The sequence below is a fragment of the Nomascus leucogenys genome, chromosome 14 (assembly GCF_006542625.1).
Source record: "Nomascus leucogenys isolate Asia chromosome 14, Asia_NLE_v1, whole genome shotgun sequence".
Taxonomy (NCBI): Eukaryota; Metazoa; Chordata; class Mammalia; order Primates; family Hylobatidae; genus Nomascus; species Nomascus leucogenys.
Window position 1 is genome coordinate 26008967 of NC_044394.1, and position 22421 is coordinate 26031387.

General features: G+C 40.9%; 1 protein-coding gene across 3 annotated transcripts in view; it reads right to left on the reverse strand.

Annotated features, from left to right (window-relative positions):
• Positions 1-22421, reverse strand: part of XPO1 (exportin 1) — a 61782-nt gene that overhangs the window by 8934 nt on the left and 30427 nt on the right. For all 3 annotated transcript variants that reach the window (XM_030826991.1, XM_030826992.1, XM_030826993.1), the window contains 15 exons: positions 16461-16522; positions 16203-16247; positions 13906-14087; positions 13088-13136; positions 12893-13012; positions 11075-11203; positions 9624-9782; positions 8050-8247; positions 6758-6896; positions 6408-6589; positions 6166-6322; positions 5876-6039; positions 4474-4608; positions 2073-2256; positions 1639-1745 (listed from right to left, as the gene is read on the reverse strand). In XM_030826991.1, the coding sequence (XP_030682851.1) occupies positions 1639-1745; positions 2073-2256; positions 4474-4608; positions 5876-6039; positions 6166-6322; positions 6408-6589; positions 6758-6896; positions 8050-8247; positions 9624-9782; positions 11075-11203; positions 12893-13012; positions 13088-13136; positions 13906-14087; positions 16203-16247; positions 16461-16522 (2012 nt within the window). The remainder of the gene's footprint in view (positions 1-1638; positions 1746-2072; positions 2257-4473; positions 4609-5875; positions 6040-6165; positions 6323-6407; positions 6590-6757; positions 6897-8049; positions 8248-9623; positions 9783-11074; positions 11204-12892; positions 13013-13087; positions 13137-13905; positions 14088-16202; positions 16248-16460; positions 16523-22421) is intronic.

Below are 22421 nucleotides of genomic sequence, written 5' to 3' on the forward strand. Positions count from 1 at the left end.
TGATTCTCCTGCCTTAGCCTCCCTGGTGGTTGGGATTACAGGTGCATGCTATGATGCCCAGTAGGATTTTCATGATTCTAAGTAAACTGGGTTATACTTAAAGAGTAACTTCTTGTTCTTTTCTTTCTTTTTTTTTTTTTTGAGACGAAGTTTCCCACTTGTGGCCCAGACTGGGGTGCAATGGTGCAATCTCGGCTCACTGTCACCTCTGCCTCCGGGGTTCAAGTGATTCTCATGCCTCAGCCTCCTGACTTCAAGTGATCCACCTGCCTCGGCCTCCCAAAATGCTGGGATTACAGGCATGAGCCACCGTGAAAAGCCAAGACAAGGAAAATAAACATAGTGTTTCATGTGAACAAATATCCCAAACTTTAACATTAATGTTACTTATAAAAGATGATACCCTTTGTATTATTCCCACTGTGCTCCTGACATGTGCCCAAGCTTCTTGTAAATTACAAACATCACAATTCCTTCAATACATCTTACTTTCTGCTTTCAAATTTTAAATACAGTTCTGATCACATAATACACATGTTCAGAACCTTTCGGTATTTAGGTTAGCCAACTTAAGTATTCCACAAGAATTATATTCAGAACAAGTGTACTGAAAAGTATTTCCTTAACAAGAAACAATATTGAAATTTCAAAATTATGAAAATAACTAGCACACTTGTTAAAAACAAACAAACAAAAAACACTATTCCAATTAATAGCAGTATTAGAATAGAATTTTTTTGAATCTCCCAAGGCTCAAGTGAATAAAAAGAATGAAACGATACAGTTAAAACCTAAAACTAATTCACAATTTTACAAGTTAAGGCATACACAGCTGGTTTTTATTACTGAAAATGATTTCCTTTTCTGCAAATCATTTAAAAAGAGTGTAAAAAAGACTTTCAAGCCTTTAATCTGTGAAGCAGTCACTTTGCTAAAGAGGTAAAGTAATGACAACTTTGTAGCTCTAGCAATTGTTCTAAAAATCAAGAGGAAAGCTGGGCGCGCTGGCTCACGCCTGTAATCCCAGCACTTTGGGAGGCTGAGGCGGCCGGATTACAAGGTCAGGAGATCGAGACCATCCTGCCTAACACGGCGAAACCCCGTCTCTACTAAAAATACAAAAAATTAGCCGGGCGTGTTGGCGGGCGCCTGTAGTCCCAGCTACTCGGGAGGCTGAGGCAGGAGAATGGCGTGAACCCGGGAGGCGGAGCTTGCAGTGAGCCAAGATCGCTCCATTTCACTCCAGCCTGGGGGACAGAGAAAGACTGTCTCAAAATAAATAAATAAATAAATAAATAAATAAATAAATAAATAAATATAAAGAGGAATGCAAAAACTGCACCTATAGTCCATTAACTAAATCCTCCTAACCTATCTATGGAAACATAAAATGACCCAATTTTCTTAGCTATCTTGTTACGTATCACCACCCTTCGCTATTGATTAACAGCAGTTTCTTTTGAAGATGGAATATAGCTATTAGTATATTAATGTAAGGACTACAATAAATAAAATGCCATAAAATAACCACAAAGTTGATATGCTTTAAATTAGCAAAATGCACACAATAGAGTATAGCATATTCCATAAAACACAGCATCAACATTAAAAATCAAAAGCAAAGCATCTCTCACTTACCATCTGTGGATCATTGGATCGGCTCACCCAACCAGATATTAACTTTAAAGTTTCCCTTTTTACAGTTCGCATACTTCTAATCAATGGTTGCTTTGTAACCATTTCACCTACAAAATAGAATCAAATGGAATCTAATTTTACCACTAAAATTATACAGTGGTACTCAGGTGTACATTAGATGCAATTCCATTTTACCATTAAAAAGTTTAAAGCCAAAAGTTCACAAAATTTATTGGGAAAATAAGCTTTATGGGAAATAAGCTTTCCCTTTTAAAAGGGAAAGGTATACATAACTGTTTTAAATATGTCTAGGGTCATCTGGGAAATGGGAGGTCTGATTTAAATCTGTGAAAAACATCAAATGTTTGACCTAAGGCAACAGAAGAGAAGTGATTTGTTTAGACTGCATTGTATAAGAAATCAGAATCACCTACCATTAGCTTGGATAGCTGCAGAAATATTTTCACTGAGGCACTTGTATACATTAAGCATATCTAAATAAATTCTTCCAAGCTGAATTACAAAGGGGTGTCCAACAGCTTTGCAGGCTCTCACATTTGTTTTCAAAATGCTACCAAGCTGCTTGACTGTTTCAGGATCTTTCAGTATATCCACATTCTTGGAGGAAAAAAAGCAAATTCCATTCATCACATAAGAATTATCCACGGCTGGGCACAGTGGCTCACGCCTGTAATCCCAGCACTTTGGGAGGCCGAGGCAGGCGGATCACGAGGTCAGGAGATCGAGACTATCCTGGATAACACGGTGAAACCCCGTCTCTACTAAAAATACAAAAAAAAATAGCCGGGCGTGGTGGCAGCCGCCTGTAGTCCCACCTACTCGGGAGGCTGAGGCAGGAGAATGGCGTGAACCCGGGAGATGGAGTTTACAGGGAGCCAAGATCGCGCCACTGCACTCCAGCCTGGGCAACAGAGCGAGACTGTGTCTCAAAAAAAAAAAAAAAAAAAAAAAAAAAAAAAAGAATTATCCACATCATGGCCAGGTGAGGTGGCTCACGCCTATAATCCCAGCACTTTGGGAGGCTGAGTTGGGTGCATCACCTGAGGTCGGGATTTCAAGACCAGCCTGAGCAACATGGAGAAGCCCTGTCTCTACCAAAAATACAAAATTAGCCAGGCGTGATGGTGCTTGCTTGTAATCCCAGCTACTTGGGAGGCTGAGGCAGGAGAACTGCTTGAGCCTGGGAGGCAGAGGTTGCAGTGAGATCACGACACTGCTCTCCAGCCTGGGCACCAAGAGTGAAACTCCATCTCAAAAAAAAAAAAAAAAAAAAAAAATCCACATAATTACCAAAGCAAAAGCCATTACACTTCCCTTATCCTAAACCATATTTATAATCCCAAACGGTAAAAACGAACACAAAAGCCTTTTTGTCTATATGTACTTAAGAATGAAGTAATACAGTTTTTTTTTTGTTTTTTTTTTTGAGACGGAGTCTCGTTCTGTCTCCCAGGCTAGAGTGCAGCGGCGTGATCTCGGCTCACTGCAAGCTCTGCCTCCCGGGTTCACGCCATTCTCCTGCCTCAGCCTCCTGAGTAGCTGGGACTTAACAGGCGCCCGCCACCACACCCAGTTAATTTTTGTATTTTTAGTAGAGACGGGGTTTCACTGTGTTAGCCATAATGGTCTCGATCACCTAACCTCATGATCCGCCCGCCTCGGCCTCCCAAAGTGCTGGGATTACAGGCGTGAGCCACCCCACCTGGCCTATTCCTATTTTAATATCAAATGAGAATGAAAATTATAGTACGGATTTTTTTTTTTTGGAGACAGAGTCTTCCTCTGTCACCAGGCTGGAGTGCAGTGGCATGATCTTGGCTCACTGTAACCTCCACCTCCGGGGTTCAAGCCATTCTCCTGGCTCAGCATCCCGCGTAGCTGGGATTACAGGTGCCCACCACCATGCCCGGCTAATTTTTGTATTTTTAGTAGAGATGGGGTTTCACCATGTTGGCCAGGATGGTCTCAATCTCCTGACCTCGTGATCTGCCCATCTCGGCCTCCCAAAGTGCTGGGATTACAGGCGTGAGCCACCGTGCCCGGCCCAGATTTTTCATTTATTTTTTTGAGACGGAGTCTTGCTCTGTCGTCTAGGCTAGAGTACAGTAGCTCAATCTCGGCTCACTGCAACCTCTGCCTCTTGGGTTCAAGTGATTCTCCTGCCTCAGCCTCCTGAGTAGCTGGGATTACAGGCATGTGCCACCACGCCCAGCTAATTTTTGTATTTTTAGTAGAGACAGGGTTTCACCATGTTGGCCAGGCTGATCTCGAACTTCTGGCCTCAAGTGATCCGCCTGCCTCGGCCTTCCAATGCACCAGGATTATAGGCGTGAGCCACCACGCCCGGCCCAGATAATAAAATGTACAAAGCAGGTCAGGTGCGGTGGCTCACGCTTGTAATCCCAGCACTTTGGGAGGCCGAGGCGGGTGGATCACGAGGTCAGGAGATCGAGACCACGGTGAAACCCCGTCTCTACTAAAAATACAAAAAATTAGCCGGGCGTGGTGGTGGGCGCCTGTAGTCCCAGCTACTTGGAGAGGCTGAGGCAGGAGAATGGCGTGAACCCGGGAGGCGGAGCTTGCAGTGAGCCAAGATTGTGCCACTGCACTCCAGCCTGGGCGACAGAGCGAGACTCCGTCTCAAAAAAAAAAAAAAAAAAAATAAAAATAAATAAATAAATAAAATGTACAAAGCCACACATAAAAGCACTTATGGATCACACATACATGTTAAAAGGCTTGAATTCAATACATTTGTAAAGAACAGTCTTGTTAAATCCCATGAAAACTTTAAGAAAAAGTAGAAATACTTACTTTGGTTGCCTGCTGGATTATACTATCCCACACTTGATTAGGGAGTAACATGTACTTTTCTATCAAGTGTTCTTGTACTGTTTGATCTGTTTGTGCACCAATCATGTACCCCACAGCTTCATAAAACGTATGAACCTATTTTAAAAAGCAGACAATTTAACTTTTATGTTATACACCCTAATAAGGAAAACCACACACAAGCAATTCACAAATGTCTTGAAACTGATTTTGGCCCAGGTGCGGTCGATCACTCCTGTAATCCCAATACTTTGAGAAGCCCAGGCAGGCCAATCACTTGAGGTCAGGAGTTGCAGACCAGCCTGACCAACGTGGTGAAACCCCATCTCTTCTACAAATACAAAGAAATTAGCCAAGCGTAGTGGCAGGTGCCTATAAAATTCCAGTTACTTGGGAGGCTTGAATTGCTTGAACCTGGGAGGCAGAGGTTGCAGTGAGCCGAGATTGCACCACTGCACTCCAAGCCTGGGTGACAGAGGAAGACTCCATCTCAAAAAACAAACAAACAAAAAACCCAAACTGGCCAGGCATGGTGGTGGCTCACACCTGTAATCCCAGCACTTTGGGAGGCTGAGGCGGGCGGATCATGAGGTCAGGAGTTTGAGACCAGCCTGACCAACATGGAGAAACCCCGTCTCTACTAAAAATACAAAAATTAGCTAGGCGTGGTGGCACGCACCTGTTAATCACAGCCACTGAAGAGGAGAATCGCTTGACCCCAGCAGGCAAGGTTGCAGTGAGCCGAGATTGCGCCACTGCACTCCAGCATGGACGACAGAGCGAAACTCCGTCTCAAACACACACACACACACACACACACACACACACACACACACACACACACACACCTCCCCCCAAACAAACAACAACAACACAAAAAAAAACACCTGATTTTGTTTGTTAGGAATAATTTTACATAGGACAACAGCCTAACAACCTTCTCGTCAAGAATCTGTCTCACTACGAAAATTTAACCAGGCTGGGCGTGGTGGCTCACACATATAAAATCATTTGGGAGGCTGAGGCAAGCGTATCGCTTGAAGCTAGGAGTTCAAGACCAGCCTGGGCAACTTGGCAAAACCCCATCTCTACCAAGGGGGGGAAAAAAGGTTAGCTGGGTGTGATGGCGGTGAATGTCTGTAGTCCCAGCTACCCACGAGGCTGAGGTGGGAGGACCACCTGAGCCTGGGAGTTCAAGGCTGCAGTGAGCTGTAATAGTGTCACTGCACTCGAGCCTGGGCAACAGAGTAAGACCCTGACTCAAGGAAAAAAGAAAGAAAGAAAATTTAATCAAACAATAGTTGCCCTCCTATTTCCATTGATACATACAGATTGATACAGGTGTTACTTTCTAAAAATAACATATGCTCAGTGCTTAACATACCTGTTGAGGCTGAAGATCACAAATAATAGTGTTAATGTTGTTCAAAATTTCATCAATAAATGGCATTACTTCTCCAACCTGAACCTGAACGAAATGCCTGCGGCATTTTTGGGCTATTTTAATGAAAGTATCACAAGCCATGTCCTGGACTCCATCATGGGTCTCTAACAAGACAAAAACTTTCATTTATTTTGTCCTGGACTCCATCATGGGTCTCTAACAAGACAAAAACATTCATTTATTTTCTTCAATAAAAATAAAAACAAAATATAGTAAAGAAAGAGATTTACCATGCATGAATTCGAACAGCTTGTTAACTACAGTCTTCAGAAATTTCCAGTGAGCTCTCAAAAATCGTGGATATTGACCTACTATGTACATGATATTTGATGCAATAATAGCTTTATTATCTTTGCCTCTTTTCTGTTCACATAATCCTAATAGATCCTGTAAATAAGACAAATTTGTATTATTTACTGTAACAACATAATACTTATTTAGCAATTCTAATTCATACCTATCCCTTGCATACCTTTATAACAGTAACAAGAAATCGTTTTTCATCCTCTTCATGCATTGCTCCACTAATGGAGCCTATTGCCCAACACAATGTATTCAAATTTTTCCATGACCACTCTGTACCATTCACTTGATTGTGAAGCTTCTCTGTCATTATTCTTTCTGTATCTACATAATCCAGATGAGTAAGATAAACTACAAAGAAAAAAATGGTTTGAAATGCAAATAATGAGCATAGAGTTTTACTGATGATTAACAATACGTTTAGAAAATATTTAGAAACTACAAGTACATTTCCTAAAATGTATTTCCACCCCAGAATAGATTTATAAAGGTAAAGATTAACAGTATTTATTAACTTACCCAATGTTTCCCTCATATTCTTATACAAATTTATGGAATCTGTATCCTTCATGAATTCTCTCACAACTTCTCCTTGATCATTCTCTACAACCAATACTTCCTCTGGTTTAGCCATTCGACTAACCATTAATAAACGGACCTATACTCAACAATATATCAGTCAAGAAAAAAAATCGTTAGATCACTGAAATCATTAGTGTAGAAGCTTAGTTAAAAACAAACAAAACAAAAAAACCACAGGCCAGCCATGTGTAGGGATTCATGCCTGTAATTCCAACTATTCCGGAGGCTGAGGCAGAAAGAACTGTTGTGGCCAGGAATTTGAGAGCAGCCTGAGCAACACAGTGACACCCAATCTCTAAAACAATAAAAATACTGGGGCTTAAAGCGCAACAGAAAAAACTATGTAAATATAAAGTAAAACTAAAAAATTTAAAATTAGCTAGGCATGGTGGTGCGTCTGCAACCAATTACTTGGGAGGCTGACACAAGAGAATTGCTTCAGCCAAGGAGTTCAAGATTGTAGTGAGCTATGACCATGCCACTGCACTCCAACCTGAGCCACAGAGCAAGACCCTGTCTCCAAAAGAAAAATTTTTTTTCACTGTAATTCTACAAAAATGGCTTAACAATTATTTCAGTGTGTTTTAATGTGATTTTTTTTTTAACCAACTTTTGTTACAGGAGTATCCTGTGTCTCATTCCTAGACTCTGGTTTAGTACATTGGCAGGTGGCCAATGAATTTGCCTAACGAAATCACAAGCAATGTTGATACTGAGACAAGGACCACGCTCTTGAGAATCAAGGTTCTAGACTCAACTCTTTTCATGTTCTAGTTTTCCACACCCATGGAGAAGTTGTTGGGTTCTCTTTTTGTAGCTAATTTATTTTATTTTTTATTTTTAATTTTTTTTGAGACGGAGTCTTGCTGTCACACAGGCTGGAGTACAGTGGCGCGATCTCGGCTCACTGCAGGCTATGCCCCCTGGGGTTCACGCCGTTCTCCTGCCTCAGCCTCCAAAGTAGCTGGGACTACAGGTGCCCGCCACCTCGCCCAGCTAATTTTTTTGTATTTTTAGTAGAGACAGGGTTTCACCGTGTTAGCCAGGATGGTCTCAATCTCCTCACCTTGTGATCCGCCCGCCTCGGCCTCCCAAAGTGCTGGGATTACAGGCGTGAGCCACCGCGCCCGGCCATAGCTAATTTATTTACATAAATTAGAAGTATTTGCATTCAGACCTCAAAACCACAGTATGCAACAGGAAGAACACTCAACCAACCACCCTGTTACCTTGAATAACATGGGCAAATATAGCTGTCTCCTGGGAGGAACATCAAAATGTTGACTTCCAGAAAGCAACGGAGAGGCAGATGTAGAGAATGGACTTTCTCTATAGAGTTCAGCAGCCAAATGATTCCAGTATTCGAGACAAATTTTAAAGATTTCAGTTTCTTCTACTTCAGATACCAGCAACATATAATGAAGGGCCTACACAGAAGACCAAAACTATTAAAATAATTCTTAAACATTACCAACTTCAAATTGCTTTTCACTTGTTACACCTTAAGGGAAAATAAAAATTCATGTTTTATTCATCACAACTCAGATTTCAATACTTATCAAATAGACAGTAAACTCTGGAGTAACTCTGCTTCTTCTGACATGCCCTAAAGCACTTCAAAAATCTCTCACATAGTTGTTGATCAATACATATTTTTATCATGTCTCCTAATGGAACGACATTTAAAAGGCCTTGGGTGCCAACAGGCAAGTGGTATCAACAACCCAAATGTGCATCACAGAGGACAGAACAACAAAAAAAATACTGAATATTTATACAATGAAAATATTCTTCAGCCATGATAAAAAGTGAGGTATTGATAAAGGTTACAACATGGAAGAACACTGAAAACATGACGCCAAATAAAAGAAACCAGACACAAAAGGTGCATGATTCCCTTTATATGGTATAATCATAATAGATACATCTACAGAAACAGAAACCAAAATAATGGTTGCCAGAAGTTGGGGAGAGAACAAAGGAGAAAGTGACTGTTTTATGGGTAAAGGGTCACCTTTGGGTGATGAAAATGTTTTGGATCTAGGTATTAATGGTTATATAACATTGTATATATACTAACATGCCACTGAATTGTGTGTATGTTATGTGTGTGTATATATATATATACTTATGTTTATATATATATATACACTTAAATTTATATATATATATATATATAGAGAGAGAGAGAGAGACAAGGAGAGAGATTTTCTTCCTTCAGACACAGTCTTGCTCTGTCACCCAGGTGATCTTGGCTCACTGCAACCTCAGCCTCCTGGGCTAAAGCAATTCTCGTGCTTCAGCCTCCTGACGAGCTGGGAGCTGGGATTACAGGCACGTGACACCACACACAGCTAATTTTTTTGTATTTTTAATAGAGACGGAGTTTCACCATGTAGGCCAGAGGCTGGTCTCGAACTCCTGCCAAGTGATCCACCCACCTCCGCCTCCCAAAGTGCTGGGATTACACGATGAATTGTGTATCTTTAAATGAACAAATGTATGTTATTTGAATTAAAACTGAAATTTTAAAATAAGGTCTTTAGAATTTTAACCTTAGAAATGATATAATAATTAGTAATTTAATTTTGATTATAAATTTTTAGTCCTAGCTTTATGGAGAACATAAAATCAGAAAACTGGGCTTATAACTGTAATTCAGAATTGAGAATATATATAATGCACAGATAAAATATTAAGTAATAAGAAATCTCAAAAGGTATATACATTTTAGAAAAAAGGCACTTTTAAGAGTTATTAGTAGGTAGAACAGAATTTTAGGAGCAAAGGCTCCACATCTTACCTCCATAAGAGTTTCCCTGAGATTCAATCTTTTTTCTATAAGTTGATCATGTTCCTTAAGAAAGGTGCAGAGAAACAAACTGAGATTTTGAATAAAGTTCTGTTCATCATCTTTTCCATTTGAGTATGCAAGTCGAATATTGGTATTTAAAGGAAGCATCTGCAAATTTTAAAAGGGACAATCAGTTTGCATTTTATAAAACAACAAAAGACACTTATATTTTATTATTTTTTTTTGAGACAAGGTCTCACTCTGTCCAGGCTGGAGTGCAGTGTTATGACCAAAGCTCACTGCAGCCTCCACCTCCTAGGCTCAATCAGTCCTCTCACCTCAGCCCCTCCTGAGTAGCTGGAACCACTGGTATGTGCCATCACGCTAAGCTAATTTTTAACATTTTTGTAGAGATGGTATCTTGTTATGTTGTCCAGGTTGGTCTCGAACTCCTGGCTCAAGCAATCCTCCCACCTTAGCCTCCCAAAGTGCTGGGATTAAAGGTGTGAGCTATTGCACTCAGCCAACACTATTATTTTTAAGCCCTAATATCCCAACACCCTTTTGCTAATATTAAACCACATACAGAACTCCTAGGTCTGGTATACCTATTCTTGTATCTCTAGGACCTAGATTTTGACTCTTCTCAAATAAATTACATTGCAACTAGTAAGGCCGCTATCACAGCCTTTAAATTTTTCTAGTATTGGACTTATCCCTTTCTCACTGACATTGAAAATGTAAAAATAATCAATTCATTCATTCAGATCACAAACATACACAGTAATCTATCTTTCCTTGCTTTTTAAAAGAGACAGGGATTTGCCCTGTCCTCCAGGCTGGAGTGCAATCGTGTGACCATAGCTCATTTTAACTTTGAATCAATGGGCTCAAGTGATCCTATTGCCTCAGCCTCCAGAGTAGCTGGAACTACAGGTGTGCAACACCACAGCTAGCTATTTTTTAAATCTTTCGTAGGAATGGTCTGGTTATGTTGTCCTGGCTGGTCTCGAACTCCTGGCATTAACTGGTCCTCCCATTCTGGACTCCCAAAGTTCTGGGATTACAGTATTAACCACCATGCCTGGCCATGAACACACTATTATGAATAACCTTCTAGATCATTTAATAGATAACCAATCAAACTAGGGCTGAAAAGAATTCCTTCAGACACAATGTCAGGAACAAATCCCAGGTTTCCCACTGTCTGGTCAGGCATCTCCCAAAAGACCAAGCTCCTAAAGTGTGCAGAAATAAATTACCACAACACACCCCAAACCTGAATTTTAAGAAATTTTTGGAAACATCATAAAAATTTGTAGCTTACTACAAATTTTACGTAATAAATACAAGATTATGGCTTATCTATGATACGTTTTTCTAAAGTAACTCATTTGGAATTTGGTATTTTCTAAGGCACTAAAATTATTCAGCCAATTTTCAAGATAGTATTACATTACCTGCTTTAGTTGCATCATTGTCAGAGTAAATAGCGTTACAAATTGTTCTTCATATTGGCTTACACTCACACCAGCAATCTCAGTGAGGCACTTCAGAGAGACATTTCGAAACATTGGAACATTCAGGAACTATTTAAAAGGGGGGAGGGAACCATAAAATTAATTGGCCTGACGCACACTTTACTTAAAATTCACAATTAAAAGGAAAAAGGCTTTAACAATTAAATATAGGGGTAGACGTCAAAAACAGGCCAAGTGAATGAACGTATTTTATCATGCAGATATACTGAGGGAATTTTATTGCCTACCCAATATACAGTAAATGCTTTAGGAGCAAACTGTTTTTTTGTTTTTTTGAGACAGAGTCTCGCTCACCCAGGCTGGAATGCAGGGGCTTGATCTTGGCTCACTGCAACCTCACCTCTTGGGTTCAAGCGCTTCTCCTGCCTCAGCCTCTCGAATAGCTAGGACTACACGCGCATGCCACCACGCCTGGCTAATTTTTGTATTTTTAGTAGAGACAGGGTTTCGCCACGTTGGGCCAGGCTGGTCTCAATCTCCTGACCTCGTGATCTGCTCACCTCGACCTCCCACAAGTGCTGGGATTACAGGCGTGAGCCACCTCGCCTGGCCTAAACTGCTTTCTTTTGATGTGTCCTTAGACATCTAAAATAACAAGGCTCCTTAACAACTTTCCTAGAATCTGTGATATGACTTTTAGAAATGTTATACTTTCTGTGTAATTACACAGGACCTAAAACTTGTGATTGCTTAGAATTTTGGGAAATGCTCAATGTATCTAAGAGTAGTAAGAATATGGGAAAATTGGCTTATATATTCTATTGTTGAAAAGATAAACAGTTATCGTCTGGGGTTGGAAATCAGGGGGCATTAAAACCTTAAAAATAAACATACCTAATAATCTGGTAATTAAACATTAAAATATTTAAATAAATTATGTTTGGACAATTGCATAATATCTTATGTCTGAGAATGTCCTCTGTAGGACTGTTGACAATAGAACGGTTTTTACATAACTTAATTAAGCAATAAACTGATCATTCAAATACTATAAATCCATATTATATTACCAAACTAAACTACGAAGTTGAAGAGGTCAAGTTATAATGTTCCAATTAGATACTTAATTTATTCATTATATCAGTCAAGAAAACATCTGAAAATATAATACAACCAACTGGTAACAGTGATTATCTCTGGATAAACCACTGTAGAACTTTATTTATTTTGAGACAGGGTCTCGCTCTGTTGCTCAGGCTGGAGTGCAGTGGCACGATGTTGGCTCACTGCACCTTCCGCCGCCTGGGTTTGAGATTCTCCTGCCACAGCCTCCCGAGTAGCTGGGACTACAGGCATGCATCACCACGCCTGGCTGTTTTGTATTTTTAGTGAGATGGGTTTCACCATGTTGCCCAGGCTAAACCATTATAGAACTTAAAGAAGACGTAACATGGTATCAATTTTAAATTATCAGTTAAAAGTTGGACTTTTCATTTTTCAGAAATAGCACTTGACTTACCTCAATGTAACTTACTCAACTAAAAGATAGCAATATAATCAAATCCATTGTTTGCTAAAAATGAATTCATAACATTACATGGTATAAGTGGCAGAATCAGATTTGAAACTCACTTTAAATAATTTACTAGGTGTGAATATGGGAAATTTCTTCTGAGCAGTGTCCTCGTGTTAGAAACAAGGTTGAATAAGGTTTAGAATGCAGAGATGAGAGCTTTACATGTGAAAACAACATACGTGGCTATCCAGTGACAAATAACTGAAATGTATTCACTGTACCTTATAAATTAATGTGCTGATTAATTTGGTCTCAAAAATATATCCTAGGGGAATCCAGTTCAGAAATCTGAGCAACGTTTCCAAGGTTGCATGTACAAGTGGAGCATTTTGAGAATTTTCCTATAACAAAACACACTTGTAAATAATTGCTTTCCTATTATTGTTATTTTTAAAAATGAAATTAAAAACACTTACCATTACAAACTGACACAGTTGAAATATCTGTGAGAATTCATTGCACATGCTAAAAAAAAAAAAAAAACACAAAAATACCAGATTTAGAAGACACAGAAATAAGTATCAGTTATCTATAATACTAATAAAAATGATTAAGGCCCAGTACAGTGGCTCATGCCTGTAACTGCAGAACTTTGGGAGGCCATGGCAGAAGGATTGTTTGAGACCAGCCTGGGCAACCCAAGGGGAAAAAGATTTCCTAATGACTACAACAAATGTTTAAAACCGAATGGAAGTATACCTATAGTTTATACCGGTTGCTTACTATTAGAGGCAAATCTAGTTTTCTGTTTTGTTTTGTTTTAAAAAGAACACTATTGTTAACAATTGGGGAACTGACAAGAAGCAGAGATAATAACTGATTTGAGGCCAGGCGCTGTGGCACGCACCTGCAGTCGCAGCTATCCAGGAGGCAGGGGTTGCGGTGAGCCAAGATTGCGCTGCTGCACTCCACCCCAGGCAACAGAGCAAGACTTGTCTCAAAATAAAATAACTAATACGTATGTTTGGACACAAATCATTTGCTTAGAACCTATTAACTAGTTACCATACAAAACAATTCCTGAAGTGTATCTTGAATAATTCACTTTTCAACCTTCAGAAGTAAATTATTAGGCCACGTCTAGGACTATTTCTTAATCTGTAGTTGAAAACCACTACAAGCAATTTAACATATTACTGATCATAGTTCCTTAAAATATCTACAATTTACATCCAAATTGCTTGAAATTGTTTGAGAAATTACTTTAAAATTCTAAAACATAATTATTACTTGCCTGTCTTTTAAATGCTTAGATTTGACTTGGGTTATCTGTCCACTAGAAAAATCAAATACTTCTTCACTCAAGAGTTTAAGAATCACCATATTATTTTGACAGAGACTTTCGCTGGTCCTACTTGCTCCAACAATATCACTGATAAAAGTTGGCCAATGTTTGGGCCATTCTTGTTTCAGTATCTAAAATAAGACATGAAATGTTAATCGCACTTCATTTCTCAAAGGCAAATAAAACAAACTTCAAAGAAATTATGTAATGGATAAAGGCAGGAGTAAGGATAAACCATTTTTCATTTTCTCCTCCTTTATTAAAGGAAGAAATGTGCCACCCTTTTCGCCATACTGGGTAGAAAACAAAACACAGATAAAGTCTTTTATCTTAATCGCCCCAGGACCCTTTTCAGTTATCCTAATGAAAGGTCCAATCTGTCTAATGGGTCTGTCTGTGTATTAGTATCTGCCTGATAGATATGTAGAAATTATTCTAGGAGGCCGGGCGCGGTTGCTCACACCTATAATCCCAGCACTTTGTGGGGAGCCAAAGTGAGCGGATCACTTGAGGCCAGGAGTTTGAGAACAGCCTGGCCAGGCTGGGCGCGGTGGCTCGTAATCCCAGCACTTTGGGAGGCCGAGGAGGGAGGATCACAAGGTCAGGAGTTCAAGACCAGCCTGGCCAACATGGTGAAACCCTGTCTCTACTAAAGATACAAAAATTAGTGAAGCGTGGTGACGGGTGCCTGTAATCCCAGCTGCTCGGGAGGCTGAGGCAGGAGAATCTCTTGAACCTGGGAGGCAGAGGTTGCAGTGAGCCGAGATGAGGCCACTGCACTCAAGCCTGGGCAACAGGACGAGACTCCGTCTCAAAAACAAACAAAAAAAAAACCACACACACAAAAAACAGAAAAAAACTCAACAGCCTGGCCAACATGGTGAAACCCCGTCTCTACTAAAAATACAAAAATTAGCCAGGGGTGGTGGCACGGGCCGGTAGTCTCAGCTACTCGGGAGGCCAAGGCAGGAGAATTGCTTGAACCTGGGAGGTAGAGGTTGCAGTGAACTGAGACGGTGCCACTGCACTCCAGCATGGGCGACAGAGCGACACTCCGTTCCAAACAAGAAAAAAAGAAATTATCCTAGGAGATTCAAGGATCTAACTAACTATTGGTGATAAAAAGTGACTGGTTAAGACAGTTTATTATTGGATGAAATTTGAGCCTTGAAAGGTAGTAGGGTTTGGATATATGAATTTAGAAGAAAGGAGGCACTGCAATCGGGGCCTGAATAAACTTTTAACCAAAAGCCTCATGAACTGCATTATATTTGTATGCAAGTCTGGACTATTTATGGCACACACAAGGGATTTCCCAGATTATAAAAATACATGTTAACCTTCTTTATATTCTCTCCTCTCTCTCCCCATTCAGAGAAGGGCTAACAGAAAGCTCTAAAGTATAATAAAAGCTGGAGTTAATTACTGAATACACTAAAATTTTTGGAAACTTGGGTGTTTCTAAATCTTATTTAAATAGAAGTTACTGTTTTTTCCCCCACACATACCAGGGTTCTCTGGAAAAAAATTTAAGATATTACTATAGAAAACAGATAAACATAAAAATTATAAATTTAGTCTACATAGACAGTTTAAGGACTAAGCATGGAAATCAATTAGAAGGATGAGGAAATCAAAGGACTGAGAGAGATACACGCAAAGGAGAAATATGCACAGGCATATCAGAAAATTAAAAAACAATCCGGCCAGGTGCAGTGGCTCACACCTATAATCCCAGCACTTTGGGAGGTCGAAGTAGGTGGATCACCTGAGGTCAAGAATTTGAGACCAGCCTGGCCAACATGGTGAAACCCTGTCTGTACTAAAAATACAAAAAATTAGCCAAACGTGGTGGCAAGCATCCGTAATTCCAGCCACTCAGGAGGCTGAGGCAGAAGAATCGCTTGAACCCGGGAGGTGGAGGCTACAGTGAGCCAAGATAGTGCCACTGTACTCCAGCCTGGGTACCAGAGCGAGACTGTCTCCAAAAAGAAAGGATAAAAAAGAATCCAACATAGAGTCCAGTCCACACTGCAGCCATATAAATGATGGCTTTAACGTTATTTGATGATTCCTGCCACAGCAAATTAACATTCAAGTACTAGACAGTAGGTTACGTATTATTGTAAGAATACTATCACTACTTCTGCAAAATATTAGTATACTTTATTTCCTAAGTAGGTAAAACATTTTGTTCAAATAATAAGCATAATTCTTCTAAGGAAAACAGTTAAGTTAAAGCTTACCTGAACAAGGATCATATTTAATTTTCCGATATACACCTTTTCTTTCTAAGGAAAAGTAAAAGATTAAATGAGAGCCTGAGGTAAGTATAAATAAGAATATAACCATAGACAATCCTCCTAACAAATGATTACAGTTCTACTGCAAATGACTGACTGTGCATATGTGTGACTATGTGTCTTGACAGAATTAGGTTGTAGTCAGACTCAATATCTAAATGATTTTATGCTCTCCCAATAAGCTCCAAAATAAACTCTTACCTCTACACAAGTTGGGTCAGATGACGTCTTGATAATGAGGCCAACAACGTATTTTTTTATTCCTATTAAAAAAATTGCACGTAATAAAAAAATTGTTGAGCTCTTTTGTAGCATGCAAATAAATTGAGAACTAATTAATGTGGGAACGGAAAGACTAAGTAAAATCAGTTAATATGCTCCAATCCCGTCACCAGTATTGGCATTTAAAAAAAATTCTGGCTGGGTGCGGTGGCTCACGCTTGTAATCCCAGTAATTCTTTGGGAGGCTGAGGTGGGTGGATCACCTGAGGCCAGGAGTTCAAGACCAGCCTGACCAACATGGTGAAACCCTGTCTCTACTAAAAATACAAAAATTAACTGGGCGTGGTGGCAGGTGCCTGTAATCCCAGCTACTCGGGAGGCTGAGGCAGGAGAATCACTTGAATCCGGGAGGCAGAGGTTGCAGTGAGCAGAGATCACATCATTGCACTCCAGCCTAGGCAACAGAGTGAGACTTAAAAAAAATTCAGTGAATTTTTTTTTTTTTTTTTTTTTTGAGACAGAGTCTCGCTCTGTCACCCAGGCTGGAGTGCAGTGGCGCAATCTCGGCTCACTGCAACCTCCGCCTCCCGGGTTCACGCCATTCTCCTGCCTCAGCCTCTCCAAGTAGCTGAGACTACAGGCGCCCGCCACCACGCCTGGCTAATTTTTTTTTTGTATTTTTAGTAGAGACGGGGTTTCACTGTGGTCTCGATCTCCTGACCTCGTGATCCGCCTGCCTCGGCCTCCCAAAGTGCTGGGATTACAAGCGTGAGCCACCGCGCCCGGCGAATTTTTTTTTTTTTTTTTTTTTTTTTTTTTTTTTGAGACAGAGTCTCGCTCTGCCGCCCAGGCTGGAGTGCAGTGGTGCAATCTCGGCTCACTGCAAGCTCCGCCTCCCGGGTTCACGCCATTCTCCTGCCTCAGCCTCTCCGAGTAGCTAGGACTACAGGCGCCCGCCACCACGCCCGGCTAATTTTTTTGTATTTTTAGTAGAGACAGGGTTTCACCGTGGTCTCGATCTCCTGACCTCGTGATCCGCCCACCTCGGCCTCCCAAAAAAATTCAATGAATTTAATGTGCTATTCATACTTTTAAAGATGGGATCTGGCATTGTTGCCCAGATTGGTCTTAAACTCATAGGCTCAAGTGATCCTCCTGCCTGGGCCTCCCAAAGTGCTGGAATTATAGGAGCAAGCCAACACACCCAGCCTATAACAAACTGCTATTCAAGTTTATTTCATCATAATTTGGTTTCATGTGTTTCTTTTTTTTTTTTTTTTTTTTTTTTTTGAGACAGAGTCCTGTTATGTCACCCACACTCGAATGCAGTGGCACAATCTTGGCTCACTGCAACCTCTGCCTCCCAGGTTCAAGTGATTCTCCTGCCTCAGGCTCCCGAGTACGGGCATCAACCACCATGCCTGGCTAATTTTTGTATTTTCGATAAGAGACAAGGTTTCACCATGTTGGCCAGGCTGATCTTGAACTCCTGACCTCAAGTGATCTGTCTTCCTCAGCCTCCCAAAGTGCTGGGATTATAGGTGTGAGCTACTGCACCCGGCCTTTTCTTTCTTTTTTTTGGAGACGGTCTTGCTCTGTTGCCCAGGCTGGAGTGCAGAGGCACAATCTTGGTTCACTGCAACCTCCGCCTCCACCTCCTGGGTTCAAGCAATTGTCCTGCCTCAGCATCCTGAGCAGCTGGGATTACAGGCACGCACCACCACATCCAGCTACTTTTTTTTTTTTTTTTTTGAGACAGAATCTCGCTCTGTCGCCCAGGGTGGAGTGCAGTGGCGCGATCTCGGCTTACTGCAAGCTCCGCCTCCTGGGTTCACGCCATTCCTGCCTCAGCCTCCCAAGTAGCTGGGACTACAGGCGCCCGCCATCATGCTCGGCTATTTTTTTGTATTTTTAGAAGAGATGGGGTTTCACCGTGTTAGCCAGGATGGTCTCGATCTCCTGACCTCGTGATCTGCCCGCCTCGGCCTCCCAAAGTGCTGGGATTACAGGCATGAGCCACTGTGCCCGGCACACCCAGCTACTTTTTGTATTTTTATAGAGACGTATTTTCACCATGTTGGCTAGGCTGGTCTGGAACTCCTGACCTCACGTAATCCGCCTGCTTTGGCCTCCCGGACTGCTGGGATTATAGGCATGAGCCACCACGCCTGGCCCAAACTTCTAACCCATAAAAATTTATTGATGGCTTGGGCACAGTGGCTTACTCTTGTAATCCTAGCACTTTCGGAGGATGAAGCGGGTGGATCACTTGAGGCCTAGAGGCGGAGGCTGCAGTGAACTGAGTTCGTGCCACTGCACTCCAGCCTGGGCAACAGAGCGAACTCGTGTCTCAAAAATGAATTAATATACGTGTTATTATTTTCCACTATACATTAATTGCAACATTAAGCTTATATTAGAAATACAACATTAACTTCACACACACAGTGTTAAAAAAAAAAAGGAGAAGTTTAGGAAAAAGTTTTCTTTTCAAATGCTCTTTACTTATGGATCTCTTCATAGTAAAACCTACTCTTTAAACAGTTAAGACATGATACTCATATCCTTGATTTTAATTTGCATCACGTAGAATTTGCTGAGCATCTACTATAGGTTCCATTCTCCAAAATCACAGGGTTCAAGAGTGTTGCAGAATGTTAAATTCTTAGAACATTTTTAAAGGAAAAGCAGTGTGGTACACCTATACTGAAACACTAAAAGGATATGAAGTAGCAACACTAATTGAAGAAATTACTATTTCCTACTATGTAAAATTAACAATTACAAAGACTCTCACATCTGTTCATTTTAGGCTTTGTCACCAAATCAGTTAAATTATGAAGATTTTTCGTTTTCATAGCTTTCAGATTTTTGGAAAAGCAGTTAAAGGTTGTAGAGCTGTATGTTCCAAGCCTCATCTAGCATATATAGAACTGAGTGAAATTTTCGTTGAAAAGAAAAATAAAAAATTTAGTCATCAGAATTAGCAGGAAACAGACAACTTGAAGGCAGCAAAATGCTTGTGAGATTGTATAACTATGAGCTAATGTATTAAATTCACTTTCAAACTATGGTTCTTCACTGGCACTTAATTATATAATTTTTATTAACTATGACAACACTAGCCATTTCCCACAATATCCCAAATAAAAAATTTCTGTAACAGTGATTATGGAAAGACTTTCCTAATTACGAAAAAATATTACTAATGCAGTAAAGCAACATGCTACATATAAGAGAAATCTAATGGTGTTAAGTGTCAATATGCATAGTAACATTTATGCTACAAATACATAAAATGAATAGGGAAATGGAAAATATATTTTTTACATTTTGTTTTACAGACAGGGTCTTGGTCTGTTGCCCACACTAGAATGCAGTGGTGCCATCACAGCTCACTACAGCCTTGAACTTCTGAGCTCAAGTGATCCTCCTGCCTCAGCTAGCTGAGTAGCTGAGACCACAGGTGCTTAGCACCATGCCTGGTTGATTTTTCCTGGTCTCACTGTTGCTGGGGCTGGCCTTGAACTCCAAACCTCAAGCAATCCTCCTGCCTTGGCCACATTTTATGTTGGGATTACAGGCCTGACCCACCATATCTGGCCTAATGCTATTTTTAAAAACAAAAAGTAGGAAATCAATTTTCCTTTTAAATGAACACTAAATTATAAGAATTAACTTGGGTAATCTATGCAACATTCTCACTTTTTTTTTTTTTTGAGAGGGAGTCTTCCTCCGTCATCCAGGCTGGAGTGCAGTGGTGTGATCTAGGCTCACTGACATGGCTGCCTCCTGGGTTCAGGCGATTCTCCTGCCTCAGCCTCCTGAGTAGCCTGGACTACAAGTACATGCCACTATGTCCGGCTACTTTTTTCTTTTCAGACAGAGCCTCACTGTACTCCAGATTGGAGTGCAGTGGCACGATCTCAGCTCACTGCAACCTCTGCCTTCCAGGTTTAAGCGATTATCCTGCCTCAGCATCCCAAAGTGTCGGGATTACAGACATAAGCCACTGCACCTGGCTTTTTTTTTTTTTTTTGTATTTTCACTAGAGATGGGGTTCCACCATTTTGGCCAGGCTGTCTCAAACTCCTGACTTCAGGTGATCCGCCCACCTCAGCCTCCCGAAGTGCTGGGATTACATGAGCCACTGCGCCCGGCCAATTCTGACTCTTACAGTAATATTTTACTTCAAACTACTTTCCATATGTCCTTAATGCTCACTACATCTAATCAATAATTCCGATAGTACTGATTCTTTTGTTCCTTACAGATTATTATCAATAAAACCCCCACGGCCAGGTACAGTGGCCCTAGAAACTCTGATTGCCTAGTACAAGGATTATTTGATCCAGTACCATTGTTCATTCCCCAAATCCCTTCCTCAAGGCTTGCCAAATAAATAAATAAATACATACATAAATAAGTAAATAAATAAATGCAGGTCAATTAAGAATAGCATTCCAGCCAGATGGGTGGATCACGCCTGTAATCTCAACACTCTGGAAGGCCAAGGCAGGCAGATCACTTGAGGTCAGGAGTTCCAGACCAGCCTGGCCAACATGGTGAAACCCTGTCTCTAATAAAAATACAACAAAATTAGCCAGGCATGGTGGCACGCACCTGTAATCCCAGCTACTCAGGAGGCTGAGGCACGAGAATCATTTGAACCCAGGAAATGGACAATGCAGTGAGCTGAGATTGCGCCACTGCACACAAGCCTGGGCGACAGAGCAAGGCTCTGTCACAAAAAACAAAAACAAAAACAAAAAAACAAAAAAACAAACCCAATTGTAAACTGCACACTCAAGCCTGGGCGACAGAGCAAGACTCCATCTCAAATAAATAAATAAATAATAAATAAATAAATGATAAATAAGTTAGCAATTATATAATACATATCTAGGTAGAAAATCGAAATGTTTTTAAGTAGCAGAAACAGCTCAGCTTGAAATTTGACAGAAAAGGACCCATTACTGGTCTCTTTTTGTGCTAAATAAATTAGTGTGTCTCAGTTGCAAAACAGACATTTACATAACACATTTCAATTTCTTTAAATTGGCTTTCTGAGCTCTTCCTTAAAAAGCTTTATACAAAAGGTGAAAAAGGTCGGGCGCAGTGGCTCACACCTGTAGTCTCAGCACTTTGGGAGGCCGAGATGGGCAGATCACCTGAGGTCAAGAGTTCAAGACCAGCCTGGCCAACATGGTGAAACCTCGTCTCTACTAAAAATACAAAAAATAAAAACAAAAAAATTTAGCTGGGCGTGGTGGCATGCGCCTGTAGTCCCAGCTACTTGGGGAGACTGAAGCAGGAGAATCGCTTGAACCCAAGAGGCAAAGGTTGCAGTGAGCCAAGATTGTGCCACTGCACTCCAGCTTGCGTAACAGAGGGAGGCTCCATCTCAAAAAAAAAAAAAAAAAAAAAAAGTGAAGAAAACGATATAAAAATCAAAAACAAGTCAGCCACGATGGCTCACACCTGTAATCCTAGAGCTTTGGAAGGCTGACATGGGAGGAGGGTTTGAGGAAACGAGTTTGAGACCAGCTTGGGCAACACAGCAAGGCCCCATTTCCACAAAAAATAAAAAAATTAGCTAGGCACAGTGGTTCGTGCCTACACTCCTAGCTACTTGGGCTGTGGCAGAATTCTATTCATCACCCAGGAGACTGAAGTTACAATGAGCTATGATTGTGCCACTGCACTTCAGCCTAGGCAACAGAGGGGGTCTCTGTCTCTTTAAAAAAATCAAACAAGGCAGCAGGGCACAGTGGCTCAAGCCTGTAATCCCAGTACTTTGGGAGGCTGAGGTGGGCAGATCACGTGAGGCCAGGAGTTCGAGACCAGCCTGGCCAACATGGCAAAACCTTGTCTCTGCTAAATATACAAAAATTAGCTCAGCATGGTGGCTTGTGCCTGCAGTCCCAGCTACTTGGGAGG